Source organism: Aythya marila, assembly GCF_965140915.1.
Source record: "Aythya marila genome assembly, chromosome: 9".
Lineage (NCBI taxonomy): Eukaryota > Metazoa > Chordata > Aves > Anseriformes > Anatidae > Aythya > Aythya marila.
Genome location: NC_139050.1, coordinates 26,445,347 through 26,459,963, shown reverse-complemented (window position 1 = coordinate 26,459,963; position 14,617 = coordinate 26,445,347). Strand labels below are relative to the sequence as shown.

General features: G+C 42.0%; 1 protein-coding gene across 3 annotated transcripts in view; it reads right to left on the bottom strand.

Moving 5' to 3' along the window:
* WWTR1 (WW domain containing transcription regulator 1) overlaps positions 1-4,872 on the bottom strand; it is a 104,483-nt gene extending 99,611 nt beyond the window's left edge. For 2 of the 3 annotated variants that reach the window (XM_082767408.1, XM_082767406.1), the window contains exon 1: positions 4,198-4,866. In XM_082767408.1, the coding sequence (XP_082623534.1) occupies positions 4,198-4,589 (392 nt within the window). In that variant the 5' untranslated portion in view covers positions 4,590-4,866. Of the gene's footprint in view, positions 1-4,197 lie in introns of all 3 variants that reach the window. The other variant, XM_082767407.1, reaches the window with a different exon arrangement.
* Between the last annotated feature and the right edge of the window lie 9,745 nt (positions 4,873-14,617).

Below are 14,617 nucleotides of genomic sequence, written 5' to 3'. Positions count from 1 at the left end.
GTCCCAGTAATGACTTTCAGTATCAGCAGTCCATTAATAAAACTTATTAAATATTCTTGTGATTACCAATTCTGCTTTTCTACTGTACTTTAAAAAAAAAACAGATGCCTAATTTTTGGAGCATATTCAAATTTAGTTATATGCCTACCTTATAAGAAACTTAGAAATATTTAGCAGTGAAATAAGACAGTTATTCCTTAACAATGTATAAGGTGAATTTCTGAAATCCTTCTGTCTTCCGTCAGGCACAAATCCTATCAAGGACGATGAACTAATGAGCAAATTTCTGTTTTGAAAGACAGCTTTCAAATTCCATTGGTTTTCTTGCTTGCATACAGTACCAGAGATTACTAAATCAAATATACTAATTAATTTATGATTCTGAAAATATTTTTAGTATTTTTAATATTTTTGTACTTCCTGTATTTCAAATGTTCATTCGCAGGAATTGAATCACCTAATTGCATATGCCTGAAGAGTTTTGGTGTTCATCCTCCCTCCTACCTGGCGGCACTAGAACTTCTCTAGACAAAGCCCAAGCCCTCCCGCTTTGCCAAGAGCGAGGTCTAGCCCTATCTCAAAACTGAGAGGCCAAAATTGTTCCATACATCGTGCTGGCCCTGTATAAGAAGGGAGCCAATTCTCAGCTGCACAAAAGTTAAGGAAGTTCTCTGGATTTGTAACAACATTATTAAAACAGAATTTGAACCACGGACTCCACTTAAAGGAGCAATCAGATAGCACTTTAATGTTGTCAATCACAGCTCATGAATTTGGTACATCCCAAAACTCAGTACTCCCTAAGAATCTTTGAAATGAGGCAGAAAGTTGAGCTATAGTTGAATATCCATTAAACAAACTCGTATTTTGTTTATGTGGTGTTTTGGATTATCCATTAAACAAAACTCATGTTTTGTTTTGTGGTCAGAGGTTGGACTCGATGATCTTGAGGTCTCTTCCAACCTAGAAATTCTGTTATTCTGTGTGATTTTATCACAGCTTTCCTGTCTGTTAAGAACTTTTAAAAGTCTGTAAATATATGCATCAATACCATACAGACGTCATTAGTAGCAATGCATCTCAAAACTGTCTTGTGCAGTATAACTTATTTTTAACAAAGGAATACTGGTGAGAAGAGCAGCATGGGCAGCAGATGTAAGGAAACCACCAAGACCCCACCTGAGCAACCACTAGGTACAGGGGAAAAACACTGCCCAAAGCATGCATGAAAAGCTTTAAAAGCTCTGTTCTTTTGCAAACACCTCTCTCCAACACACAACTCCAAGAACAGCAAGGATGCGTGGCTTCTTGGTTGGCACTGTTTTTCTACCAAGACCAAAGGAAACTATACTGATGTGAGCCCCACCTTCCAGGGTCTGCCTCCTGCCCATTAGTAGTTGGTCATAAATGTGGACCAATACTGTAAGTGTCATATGAATAGATGAAGGTGTCAAATTTTTCATCACTTCTCAACTCAGCAGGGTAATGGTCTTGTGCACTGTCCTTCCCGTCTCCCACCTGTACTGTATGACCAGGCTCCCATGGTGGAGAAGTTCCTCTGCCCCACAGCACCTAGCAAATCAATGTGAAAACGATCGCGACCCTGCAGAACTACCATGAACTGCTCTCATGGAAGGACTGCATTTGGAAACCAGCTGGGCACTTCAACTATTTTTTTTTGGGGGGGGGAGGAAGTATTTCCATAGCATTTATATTAATTTTTGTCTCAATGTCCTGCTGAACCTGTTCAGTAATATAAAATTGACTGTGCATCAAATCAAGCTTTTCCACCAACAGAAACTAGCAGGAAAAACTTTGAACAGGTCAAGCAAATCAAACACTGAAAGTGACTAGCCTTCTTCCCCCTTGAAGAGAATTTCATTGGCAAATATGTCCTGGAATGGCAAATGTTCACTGTAACATTTGAAGAAAAACAACACTGTATTAAAGATAACAGCCGCAACAAGTTTCACAAATCTGTTCAGTGCAAACACCATACTCCCTGTATTCTGTTTACCTTCTGGAATGAAATCACACCCTGATCAAGAAGCACTGTACACACACTGAGAAAACATTAAAACGTAAGTCTTCGCATTTGAAATATGAGGTTGCAGCACCTAAAAACAAATCGGTAGAAAGTAATACTTGAAAAATTCTTTTCAGTGAATATGTGTACACAGCTCAGCATGTGGATCGATACGCAACTGATATTCCCACTTACCAACATAAGAGCTACACAAGGCAGTTTGCCTGTCTTTCCAGAAATCTTTTTTTATCAGAAATAAATCACACTTAAATTTTTTTTTTCCCATGCATGCACACGGAGAAAAATGCTTTAGATAACATTGCTGTAAGCGAGTGTGTGTTTATTAGTCTGTTTTCCATCCCCCACTTCTGTGGCTTGGTATTTAATTACAGGGTGGAGTGGTCCCCAGGCTACTTATGTTTCTTCCAGCCACAGCCAGAAAACTTCTGCAGGAACAGACATGCATGAGTGTGATCACGACAAGTCCCGGCTGGTTCCTGGTCAACAGCACTAACCATGGCTCACCACTGACTGAGAGGACCACTGCTGCTTTCTTCTAGTAGCTCTTGGAAACATGAGCTACACGTTCAAGTAAGAGAAACTGCTTGCTAAACTTCAGCAGACCTTAAAGGCTTTAACAGGACCTAGTCTGGCTATGTGCTCTTCATTTCCTTCTCAATTTTTTTTTTGCTAATGACTATTGAACAAATCTTTATCAGTATGCTGGAAATAAAAAACTTTTTTTTTTTTTTTTTTCAACAGATAGCACCTCAATATAGGTATGCTTGGTTTGACCAGATAGGATTTTCAAACTCATTGTCTGATGTGAACTCTACATAATATTGCACAGTTTTAAATGTTGCTTTCCATTAACAATCTTAAATTTCTGCAGAAAATGCTATTTTCAGCTGAAAGACATCACATAGCTTGCAAAACACTGCAACTCAAACATGACTGTTTCATTGGTAAGTATTACCACAAAATGCACCAAGTAATAAAGAAATACATTATTCCAATTAATTTTTAAAGAAATGAGAAAAGTTCTGTTGGGTCAATGAAACTGGGGAAACTATATAGAATAAGGTAACAAACGACACACACTATTAAACATTATTTTATATTAAAAAGGATATTGTTAATCAGAGTATTGCTGTTTTTCCCAAATCCTGTCAACATCAAAGATGCTTTGGGTTTTTATCCATAGCTATTTTAACAAGGGACTTGCATTTTTTGGCCTAAGCAACAAGAATTCCGCAGTTTGGAAAACACCATCTCTGTGCCAGAAATGCGTAGCGGGTGAAGGTGAAACCATGTGAGCGCATTTCGATATTAGGCAAAAGCTGAATGGCAGATGAAGATTATGTGATCTGATCTTCAGTCAGAGTTTGAAAACGCTTGCTGGTCAAGCCCTAGGAAGAATTTATGTAACATATTAGTTTGTGAGCAGTCTGTCGCGGTGCTCCTACCAGCAAGCCTCCTCTTCTCTGTCGTGCTCTACTGAGAAAAGCGCACCCGAAGTACGGAGCAGCAACGTCTCCTTTACGTGATACCCCAGCTCAACGAAAGACCGGTAAATCCAGACCCTGGGGAGCGTGCTCCCGGTGCTACACACCGCACACACCAGCGTACGGAACGGCGGCACGGCAAGGAACGCGTTTTCGCGCTGTGCTGGCAGCTCGGGGTGCGAGAGGCAAAGACCCAGCCTCTGTACGGAGCAACTCGAGGTCTGGGCTCCTCGCGGGTTCCACGGCCCCCGGCCCCGCACTCCCCCGTTTTTGCGACCAACTTGCGCCCAGCCCTCGCGGGGCCGCCACGCGCTGCCCACGTGCCGGCTGTCGCGCCCGGCCCGAGGGAGCTCCGCGGCCCCGGCCCCGGCCGCTCGGCTGCCGCCGGGTCAGCGGCGCCCTCTCGTCCGCACCGGCGCCGGGGCCGGGCGCCTTGCCCCCGCCGCGGTCGCAAACCGTCTCCGGGCCTACGGAGCCGCTTCCCACCCAGCTCCCGACGTCGCCGGCGGGACGCTCAGCCGGGGCCGTTCGGCCGCCCCGCCGCGCCCCGCTCGCACGGAGGCCCCCCCCCCACCCCTCCGCAGCGGGACCCGGCCCGGCCCCGGCGCCCCCCCGCCCGCCCGCCCCGCCCCGGGGCGGCGGCGGCTCGGCGCCGCGGGCACTCACTTGAGAAAGTACCGCTGTCCCGTGTGCGTGAGAGCCATCTCCCAGCCGGGCGGCAGCGGCAGCTCGTCCGTCACGTCGTAGGAGCGCTGGCGGAGGTGCCCGTGCTGCGGCGCGGCGGCCGAGCCCACGAGAGAGGCGGGCGAGGAGTGGGAGCGGACGTGCTGCGCGGCGGCGGGCCGCGGCGGAGGGCCGCCCGAGTCCGTGCTCGACTGCCGCGAGTGCGAGCCCGAGTCGGGCTCCTTGAAGAAGGACTCGGGCAGGATCTTCTTCCTCCAGGAGCTGGGCTTGGGGTTCATGACGGCGTTGAACAGCGCCTCGAGCTCCGTGTCCAGGTCCTGCGTGACGTGGATCACCTGCTGCCCCGGCGGCGGGGCCGCGGGAGCGGGGTTCATTTTCCGCCCGTCCGCCCCGACGGCGAGCGCGGACGCCTCGGCGCGCGGGCGGTCGCCGGGGCCGGCCCCGCCGCAGGCCGCCGCCGAGGACGCGCCGTGCCCTTCGGAGCCGGCCGAGCTGCTCCCCGGCAGCTGCGCCGCGGACAATGCCTCCGCGTCCCGGACGGCGGCGGAGTCCCGGGCGGCCGATGGAGGGGCGGGCGGGTCAGCCCCCGGGCGGCGCGCCGCCCTCCCCCGCGCCGGGCCGGGCCGGGCCGGGCCACGCCGGGCTGCGGCGGGGCGAGGGCCGCGCCGGCCCCCTCCGCCCGCCCCCCGGCGGCCCGGCCCTCGTCCCGCCCCGCCCCGCCTGCGGTTATGCAACGGCCTCGGAAACTTCGGGTCCGCGGGGTGGCCGCGGGCGGCTTCGCGGCGTGGCGGCGCAAGGCCCGAGGGGCATTCCACACAGCCGGGCTCTGTCAGCGCCACCGCTCCCGCTCCGCTCCGCTCCGCTGCGGCCGCCGCCTCCCCCGTCCCGCCGAAGTTCGCGGAGGCCCTCAGGAAGGCGGCGCCAGGCGGGGCCCCGCTGGGCCGCAACACCGCTGCCCGCGGCTCCGGTGCCCGCCGGCCTGGCCCCGACCCACGGCCGCCGCGGAGGGCCCGCGGGAGCGCCTGCCCCAGGCCCCGGCCCAGGCCCCCGCACCCTGCCGTCGTGCCACAGGGCGAAAAGCGTCGCCTTCGTGCTCAGGGATCCGTCGGGCGTGTTGTCACCTTAAGGCCACCGAGAGAACTCCTGTCAACCTCGTTAGCTTTGTTTTTAACCCATCGTTCAGGAAACTCACGGGCAGTATTATGTGAGCAAGACGATGCTTAACTAAGCTTGCTCGTAATAGCAAGCATAATAAGCAAATCGTAGCATAATTTAGTGATCACCTGCCAATGGGGGCACATAACGGGAGGGGGAAAAGGGAGCAAACGTTCGTCCTGACATGTACTACAACTACTTTGTAAATGAGAAAAGGTTTAACCCTTTGCTGACAGATATGAATCTAGCAGAGTTGTCTCATGAATCTTCCCAACTCTATCCATTGGTGATACTGCAAATGCAACTGTGATTCTGTTTGGATCTGTTCTGACTACCTGCTCACTGTCCAGTAAGTCCAAGCTAGAAGCCAAAGCTGTGATCAGTAATTCAGTAGCTGCATCTGTAAGGAATAATGTCACACACTTTACAACTTCAGTGCATATTTTTACAATAGGAAGCATACAGTGTCTTTATGACTGCACATATAGAGATATCGCACATTGGCTGTACTTACATAGAACATTTTTCAGTAATGCATGTCTTCATTCATTTTGTTTCAGTAGTTTGGACAGAAACCAGGCTGTGCTGGTTAGTAAGAACTAAGAACACATCCTCCTCAGTAATCAGAATCTATATTAGAAAAGTTTCAGGTAGGTCCTTTTTTTTTTTTTTCTTTTTCTCCTTTTTCTCTCTCTTTTTTTTTTCTTTTTTTTTCTTTTTTTTTTTTTTTTTTTTCTGAACTGATCTTGTGTTTGTTTCTATACTTAAGAAGTATCAACTGTTCTGAAATTCACTTGGCTTCTCCAGCTTAGAACCTGTACACAGCTCTTGACTGTTCTTTGTCCCTTGATCAGTGTTACACTGAATATTGGAAATGTAGATTTTGAGATTCAGAGTGTAAGCCTGTACATAAACTTGGGATTAGGAACGTATCTTGCTTGTGTGTTTCATCATTTCCTTGCTTCAACAAATATTCTGTCACTTATTTATTTTTTCTTACACTTCCTGTTCATGTTTCCATTGACTGGGCAGATCTCCTCCTTGTATTTTTTGCCACATCTGCTATAGAAAAGGAAATCCAGTACTCCTGAGACTTGTTTATGCTTCCCTTCCCTGAGAATTTTCCATGCTATCTTGTGTACCATTCTTCTAGTGTTTCCTTACTGGGCCACTTGCTAGCATTTTACTTGCTCGGACAGCTGTGCTAATTACAACACCTGCTCCAGGATTATGCAGATATTCCATATGATATTTTTTTCTGCAATTTCCTTGTTTAAAACCCTTGGATATTAGATGATTGCCTATGTGCATATGCAGTCTGTTGTACAGATAATGATCTGAGCATGAGTGCTTTTTCATACAGCTTTTACAAGGGCTTTTATGCTTCCTCCAGGCCTCTGTATCCTTGAGTAAAGACACACCCATCTGCCTATTACATTCCTTTCCAAATGACATGTCTGTTCAAGGCAATGCTCTGACAATCTCGTTCATGGTGAGATCTCATCTACATTAACTAGACCACTTCCATGAGTCAGGATTGCATCTCAACAGTAAATATATGCCCATCTGTTTTAAATGTAAGAGGTATTTATTACAGCTAGAAAATTCTTCAGACAGGTACTAGTATTTCAGTCGCACTTTTTACTGAACAGAATGATTAGCTGCTATTGTACCACTTGGTATAGGCTAAAGTATCTTCATTCACTAGTCTGAAAGTGATTAAAAATATAAGAACAAATTCTCATGGTGTTGTTTTTATTACTTTTTAAAAGAAGAATAACTTCCTTCTTTTGGCACAAAGATAGGATATGACCACCAGCACTTAAAGGAAATGATTCAATATGCTCAGGTCCATGGAAGGCAATGGCGTTTCAGTGGGTATGGAATTAAGTGACAAAGGAACCGAACCAAAAATACGATGTAGATAGCCTCTTTATCATTACTTCTTTTTTCTAACTATAGAATCATATGTCATAAAAATATAAGAGCATACCATTATTTTATCTCAATTTCATGTGCTATCCAAATCTTTTTGAATTGTACAGTCATTTTCTTGTTTAACTAAAGGATTTATAAATGTACAGTCCTGCAAAAGTACCCTATCTGTAGCATTTCTTCTAGCAGCAAATTCAGTCTATACTTCAGTGGAAAGCCAAGCAAACAGATCAGAAGAAGTAAGTGCACTTTCAAATGTACCCTTAGGTAATGAGCATCTAATGACTTAAAGAAAATGACCATGTTGACATTTTTAATCTGAAGCCATCGCTGCTTTGTACCAAAGCCCAACATACATTAATTTTATTTTTTCTGAGAAAGACAGCATAGGTGAAGATCCATGTATGATATCTGTTAGAAAACTTTCAGGATTTCCTTGAAAAATCTGATGGTTCATGGGTAACTAAGTAACAATTGAACACTGCAGACCAGGAAAAGTGTGTGCACTTCCTGCCTTCTGTTTGGGTATGTGCTGTACAAAGAGACATTAAGTGGTGATTAACTACATCTACTTGCTTTCATATACTTTATCAAAGAGCAGTCATACATAAAAAGAAAGCTTATATTCCTCCAAAGTAAATAAGAGAGAACAAAAAATAAAGTGAAACTAAATACGTTACACAAAGTTTCACTACACAAAGGTATACATGCACTTAATAGGCATATATTTAAAATTAAAACATCATGTAGTTTGTCATGCAAATCAGTATTTTTAATTTGCATTCATGGCAATTGTTTATGGTTTATTAGACATTTTTATATATTATGCTATTGCTGTTCTGCATTATGCTACTATAGTTCTACATTTACCTAATTTTCAAGGGACTTCTTGCTGCAAAGGTATACTTAAGTAAATGCATTGTGTTTTTTAACAAAGGCGTTGGTGCTTAAGATTCTGTTTTTATCTGTGTGTTCAAAACTATTTGTTTATCAGCTAGCTAACAGCTTTTAGACTTTGGTTGGTACCTCTGTACCTCCATAGTATGCAATGCATAGCCTATGTAGCTAACTCTGAAGTGGTTTATTTAATACACAAACCTGGTATATATTACCAGATTTCACCAGAACAGCTATGTCAGCATATCTCCCCAGCCAACATCACCAAGCCAGCAAATCCTATACCATAGACAGTGTGCTAGAAAGAAAAAAAAAAAAGCTCAGTTCATGTTGTTTTGTAAGTTAATGTAACTTTACTGGCAAGAAAGCTATGTGAATATCTATAGTAGATAACTGCTCAGATACTCATTTCAGAAACAGCTATGCTAACCAAAAAATTACACCAATATTTGTATCTCAGAGGTTATTCTCCTTACAGCAAAGTTGGTGGAATGAGACATACAAACACTGCTCATACACATCAGTATGAGTCAGTCAAACACTTGAACAGTTTGGAACAGTGATCTGGAAAAACCTGTAGTGTCTAGTTTGCAAACAGCTGAAGCCATGTCAGATGTCACCACACTAGAGCTGCTTGTTTCAGCTTCTGTACTGAGGTTATCATGCCTCCTCCCAAGAAGATAGTGGAAGAAAATACACAGGCATACCATAATTGGTTTGTTTCAGGTAGCTTAAACTACTGATGAAAAGAGCTTTGCTAATACAGCTGACTTCGTACTTAAATGAATTAGGAGACAAATTCACATCTGTGTAAATGGGGGTAATTTTGTAAGGATAGTAAAACAGCTAGCTTTTAGAAATCTAAGATATTCAAGACAGATATGGAAGATGGTTTTCGTCCAAGTTCTATGGGATAAATAAATCCTAAAATATTAATGTAAAATAAACTGACACCTGATCTGCTCTGGGTGTTTCAGAGTAAGTATCCAGAATTGCAGAAAGAAAGGAATTGTTTAACACAGTTAACAACCAGTATGATTTTACTGGTCAGCATTCTGGAACTGCTATGCCCAGCTGGCTCCCTATATGAACATTGATGATGATACCAGAATAATTAGCTAGCTAATGAGACTAAAATGCACAGGAGTAGTTATAGAGGAAGAAAAACTCCAGCCTGCAAACTTCAGCAAGAGAGTAGCATAGAGCAGTGTTGAGAATCATAACTGCAGGAAAAGTATTATTTTCTAGCATAACTAATTTAACTTGCAGAAAGATTCAGTAATTTTATTTTATTTTATTTTATTTTATTTTGTAATAAAAACTGCATGTACATGGAGAGAATTGTCTGATGTAGATTTTGTTAGGAAACAAAGCTAATTGTTTAATCACAATCAGATTTGATATTTTAGGAGAGTCTTCCAGTTTGACTTTCCTGTGTCCAATAAAGAACACCTGTGATTTGCTGTAGCTCTCCAGGGCAATTTGAAACAGGCTAAATATTTTGACACCCTATTACTGCTTACAACAGGTTTTGTGTAAGCAGCAGCTGAGGGCTTTCTCTAAAATTTTCTTGAAACACATAGCCATGGCTTCTGCTACAACCAGACCTAATGGAACAGAAGTTTTTTGGGTTATCTTATGGTAGACCTATGAACACAGGATGGTTGAAAGGTCAAGTAGAGCAGTTCCTCAACTTCTGCAGTTCTGGTATTTTAAGTATGTTAGCAATATGAGGAATACTACTTTGAGTGTTCACACACAAACACACTTTGGAGTAAGATACAGATTCCATAAAGTGAAATTCTGTTTTATCCTGTTTACTTAAGTTTTCGTTTACCAAAAACCAAACGAAAAACAAAACTAAAATAAATACAAACAAAACAAAGGAAAATTTTTGACAAAGCAATAAATAGGCAAAGGAAAAGAGTAAGATCAGTGGAAGGTTCTTACATATTTAATGATAAAAAAAATGTATTTACCGTGTTTTGTAGGATATTTGGTCACTACAGCTAATATCTTAGCTTGAATATTATTAATTACATGTTGGGAGAACCAGGATGCAAACATTTAAAGTGGTGGTCCTCCTACAAACTTCCAGTAATTTGATAAATAGATTGGAGGATTGCCTGTCCTTATGTATCTAGCATAAGTTGTGCAGGTCATAGTGCTGATGATCTGGGTAATTCCTAAAATGCATTCTAAAATTCTATTAACACAGTACAAACTGAACTTTTATGCATGTAAAAGCAGTCTGCTCATTACTCAAGCTTCAGTACAACTACTGGTAATGTTTAAAAACTACCATATTACAAATAAATCAAACCACAGAACCCTACACCAAAAAATAGCGTCTTCTGTTGATACAAATAATCTGATGGGTGAAATTTCAGATTTCAAGACATAAGTGCAGTCCTCAAATTGACACAATTTACATTTATCTTGAAAATAGAACAAGCAACAGTATTAACAAAAATTGTGCTGTAATATGACAGACCCTTATCCCAAAGCCAAACACAGAGTGACAGGAGACTTCCTTCCATTTATTTAGATAAGTAAAAAACAACAGTTTTAGTCATGGAGCTTTGCCAGGTCATTCCTAATCTTGGACTTCCCTTCCTACACACTATCCATTGTTAATATTACAAAGTCACAGTATAGGAAATGGGCACTCTTATACAAACTGGAACAAAATCACCATTTATACCTTTTAGTCTTTACGTGGACACATTTCATCAACAGTAATATACTTGAAACAGGTCTAGTACATTTCAATATTAAATTCAAAAGATCATTTTAAGACAAAATCTTAGAGTTTGAAAGGTTTTCTGTTAAATGAGAACCCTAGGCCTGATCCAAAAATCAGGTACTGATTCATGTGTGTTAATGTAAACCAACTCCATACCCGTTTAAACAAAAAGTTTCCCTCATACAACTCAAAATACAACTACTGAATTGGAAAGACAGAGGAAAGGTGAAAGAGTATTCGGTCTAGTACTCTAAAAGCTTGCAAGAAGGTGTGACAGAGACAAGAAGTACAAGAAAATAAATCTTGTAGGAGAGTCTAAATGTGCTTCACAGATTGGGGAATTGATTGAAACTTTGATCAGAAACTTAGTATATTTTAAAAAATGGACAGTGATCATACATAGTTCATTAAAAAAAAGATTAAAGAAAAAAGAGGAAGAACAGCATTGTTGCTTGAGTTTAATCAATGCTTAAAAGAATACAAATATATTACAATGCTGAACAATGTCATCCTGAGTTTAAAGAATTGGGTTATATTATGTTCTTGGCTAAATGTTTTAACAAATTCTTTATTAGCAGGTTGAAGAAAAAAGAACAAAAAACATACAAACATTAAAACAAACATACAAACAACAACAACAACAACAACAAAAAACCAACTAAACAGTATTTTTTACAGCCATTTTAAATACTGAAAGTTTTATTGTTTTCAGTTTAAAATTGATCATGAATTTGGAAAACAACAGGTGAAGTCCACTCCAAGCTGAGTCCTGAGACTATGAACAAATCTTAATGGGAAACAGGCCTTGAAATTGATTTTGTAGTGAAACTTCTCCTTAGTTGATTAAACAAACAAACAACTTTCTGCCCTCTGCTGTTTAGACCAGTAAAAAAATAAACTGAGGTATGAATGAGAAGCATATAGCAAAGGGCTGAGCCTAACTCTGCTTTTCAGAAAGTTATTTATCTTACTCTTAAAATACTTGGACTTTTAGTTGTTCATGCATGTGAAAGTCAGCACCAGCACGAAGTTTACCTGAATTTAATGTCCTATCAGAAAAGTGCCAGGACCCATTCACAAGTTGCTTACTTCATAAAACCATAAGTTACTTGATGTACACAATTCTTTGAGACAAAGTTATTATTTAAATTAAAAACAAAATAAACAAAAAAACATTAACAAGTTCTGTAATAAGGATAACAGGTAATATCTTCCAAACTTAATAGGTTTCTAAAGATGAAATAGTAATACATTCAACTTCCTCACAGAATATTCAGAATTTAATTGATGCTTGTGAGTTGTTTTAAGGTTAAAATGCAACACCATCTACAAAACAAATCACAGAATCACAGAACTGTAGGGGTTGGAAGGGACCTCGAAAGATCATTGGGTCCAACCCCCCTGCTAAAGCAGGTTCCTCAGAGCAGGCTGCCCAGGTAGGCATCCAGACAGGCCTTGAATATCTCCAGAGAAGGAGACTCCACAACCTCCCTGGGCAGCCTGTTCCAATGCTCCGTCACCCTCACCGTGAAGAAGTTATTTCATATGTTGGTGTGGAACTGCCTGTGCTCTAACTTGCAGCCATTGCCCCTTGTCCTATCCCCACACACCACTGAGAAGAGGTTGGCTACATCCTTCTGTCCCCTACCCCTCAGATATTTATATACACTAACGAGATCCCCTCTCAGTCTTCTCTTCTCCAGGCTGAACAGACCCAGGTCTCTCAGCCTTTCCTCACAGGGAAGATGCTCCAGGCCCCATATCATCTTTGTGGCCCTCCGCTGGACTCTTTCCAGGAGATCCCTGTCTTTCTTGTACCGGGGAGCCCAGAACTGGACACAGTACTCCAGGTGAGGCCTGACCAGGGCAGAGTGGAGGGGGAGGATCACCTCCCTTGAGCTGCTGGCCAAGCTCCTTTTAATGCACTCCAGAATCCCATTGGCCTTCTTGGCCACCAGGGCACACTGCTGGCTTATGGTCACCCTGACATCCCCCAGGACCCCCAGGTCCTTCTCCTCAGAGCTCCTCTCCATCAGGTTGTCCCCCAGCCTGTACTGATACTTTGGGTTGTTCCTTCCCAGGTGCAGGATTCTACACTTGCTCTTACTAAATCTCATTTGGTTTCTTCCTGCCCATCTCTCCATCTGGTCCAGGTCTTGCTGAATGGCAGCACAGCCTTCTGGCGTGTCAGCCACTCCTCCCAGCTTTTGCTAGAGTGTGAGTTTCTCCAGTGTTCACCTTGCTTTGAAGCTTTATCTTGCCCATCCTCAATTCAGCTCATTTTTGTTAAACAACACCAGTCAGGGTTGCAATATCTACCTGTATGCTATTGTAATAAGCTTCAAGAAAGGGAATTTGCAGGCTTTCTAATGACATACTGTAATTCACAAAATCCACTTGGAACCATCCATTTTACACGTTATCAGCAATTCCTCCCATTGCCTTCTAGCACACGCTTCAGGACACACATATACAGAAATTATCACTATCTGCCATGACATCAACTATCTCTATGACAGCTAGTTGTCAGTAGTTAAAAAAAAAAAAAAAAAAAAAGCTTAAGAGACAGAAAGACAAATGTGTTCACGTTCATAGGATAATAGTGAGATAAGACATAAAAAGCTTCTAAGACTTGTATCCAAGCTTTTATCTTTGCTGCCATGAGTTCCAGACTATGGCTATAGTAAGAAGAGATGGGTAAAGGGAAAACACATATAGTCCATTCTTGTATTTCACCTGAAAATATAGGTGAATTACATCAAAACAAACAAACATAATGGTTCAGAAATCTCAAGTAAGGAACTTTTTATCATATTTATTTACCACATACTGTATGTGAAGAAAAAAATCAACATATACAGATAGCACATGAAACGCATTTCTGATTGATGTATGGGAGATTGTTCATACTGTAGACATGCTATGTAAAGCCACTAAGAGTAAGCAATGTTGCATTCTAGAAAACTGACTTTGTTAAGTGATAGTAACTGTTATTGATTACAGCACTTTTGCCATTCAGGCTTCATTTGAAGCAGTGTTTCTCGAAGACAGCATTTCTAAATAAAGAGAAAATAATGCATTTGGGAATGCATTATGAATGCGGGAACCCAATTACCACAGAAATTTACGGTGTCACTATGGAGGCCAATAAATACATAGTTTCTGCCAGAATCTGTATCTTAAGGTTCTCTTGCCTATTTATGCTCTCCAATATAACTTACAGGATTTCTGATACTTAGTGACAGTAGAACATTAATTAGTAATACTATTTGACCTTAGTCACAAAAGCTACAAAATACTGCATTTGAATACAAATGAAAAGTAGTTTTTAACATAATCTTTTGAGATCTTTCCAAGAAATAGAAACGCTTCATTTACTAGCTAGTCTTCCTTTATAAGCGCGCTATCTAAGTAGAGGAAAAAATTGTTGTATCACAACAGGAAGATGTGATTTAACAGAAGTTAAACCTTTTCTTAATTGGCGTAATAAGCAACAATTTTACTTTTGCAACTTTTCAGATCACCTTTACGTATAGAAATAATCAGTATGCTAACTTATGCTTGGGCCACTGAGTTTTCTACAGTAACTGCTACCTGTAGAAAGCATAAGCTTGCCTAGTAGAGCTTACAGCTAGCTTTGCTTAAATGGAAGTATTAGCTTGATTATGC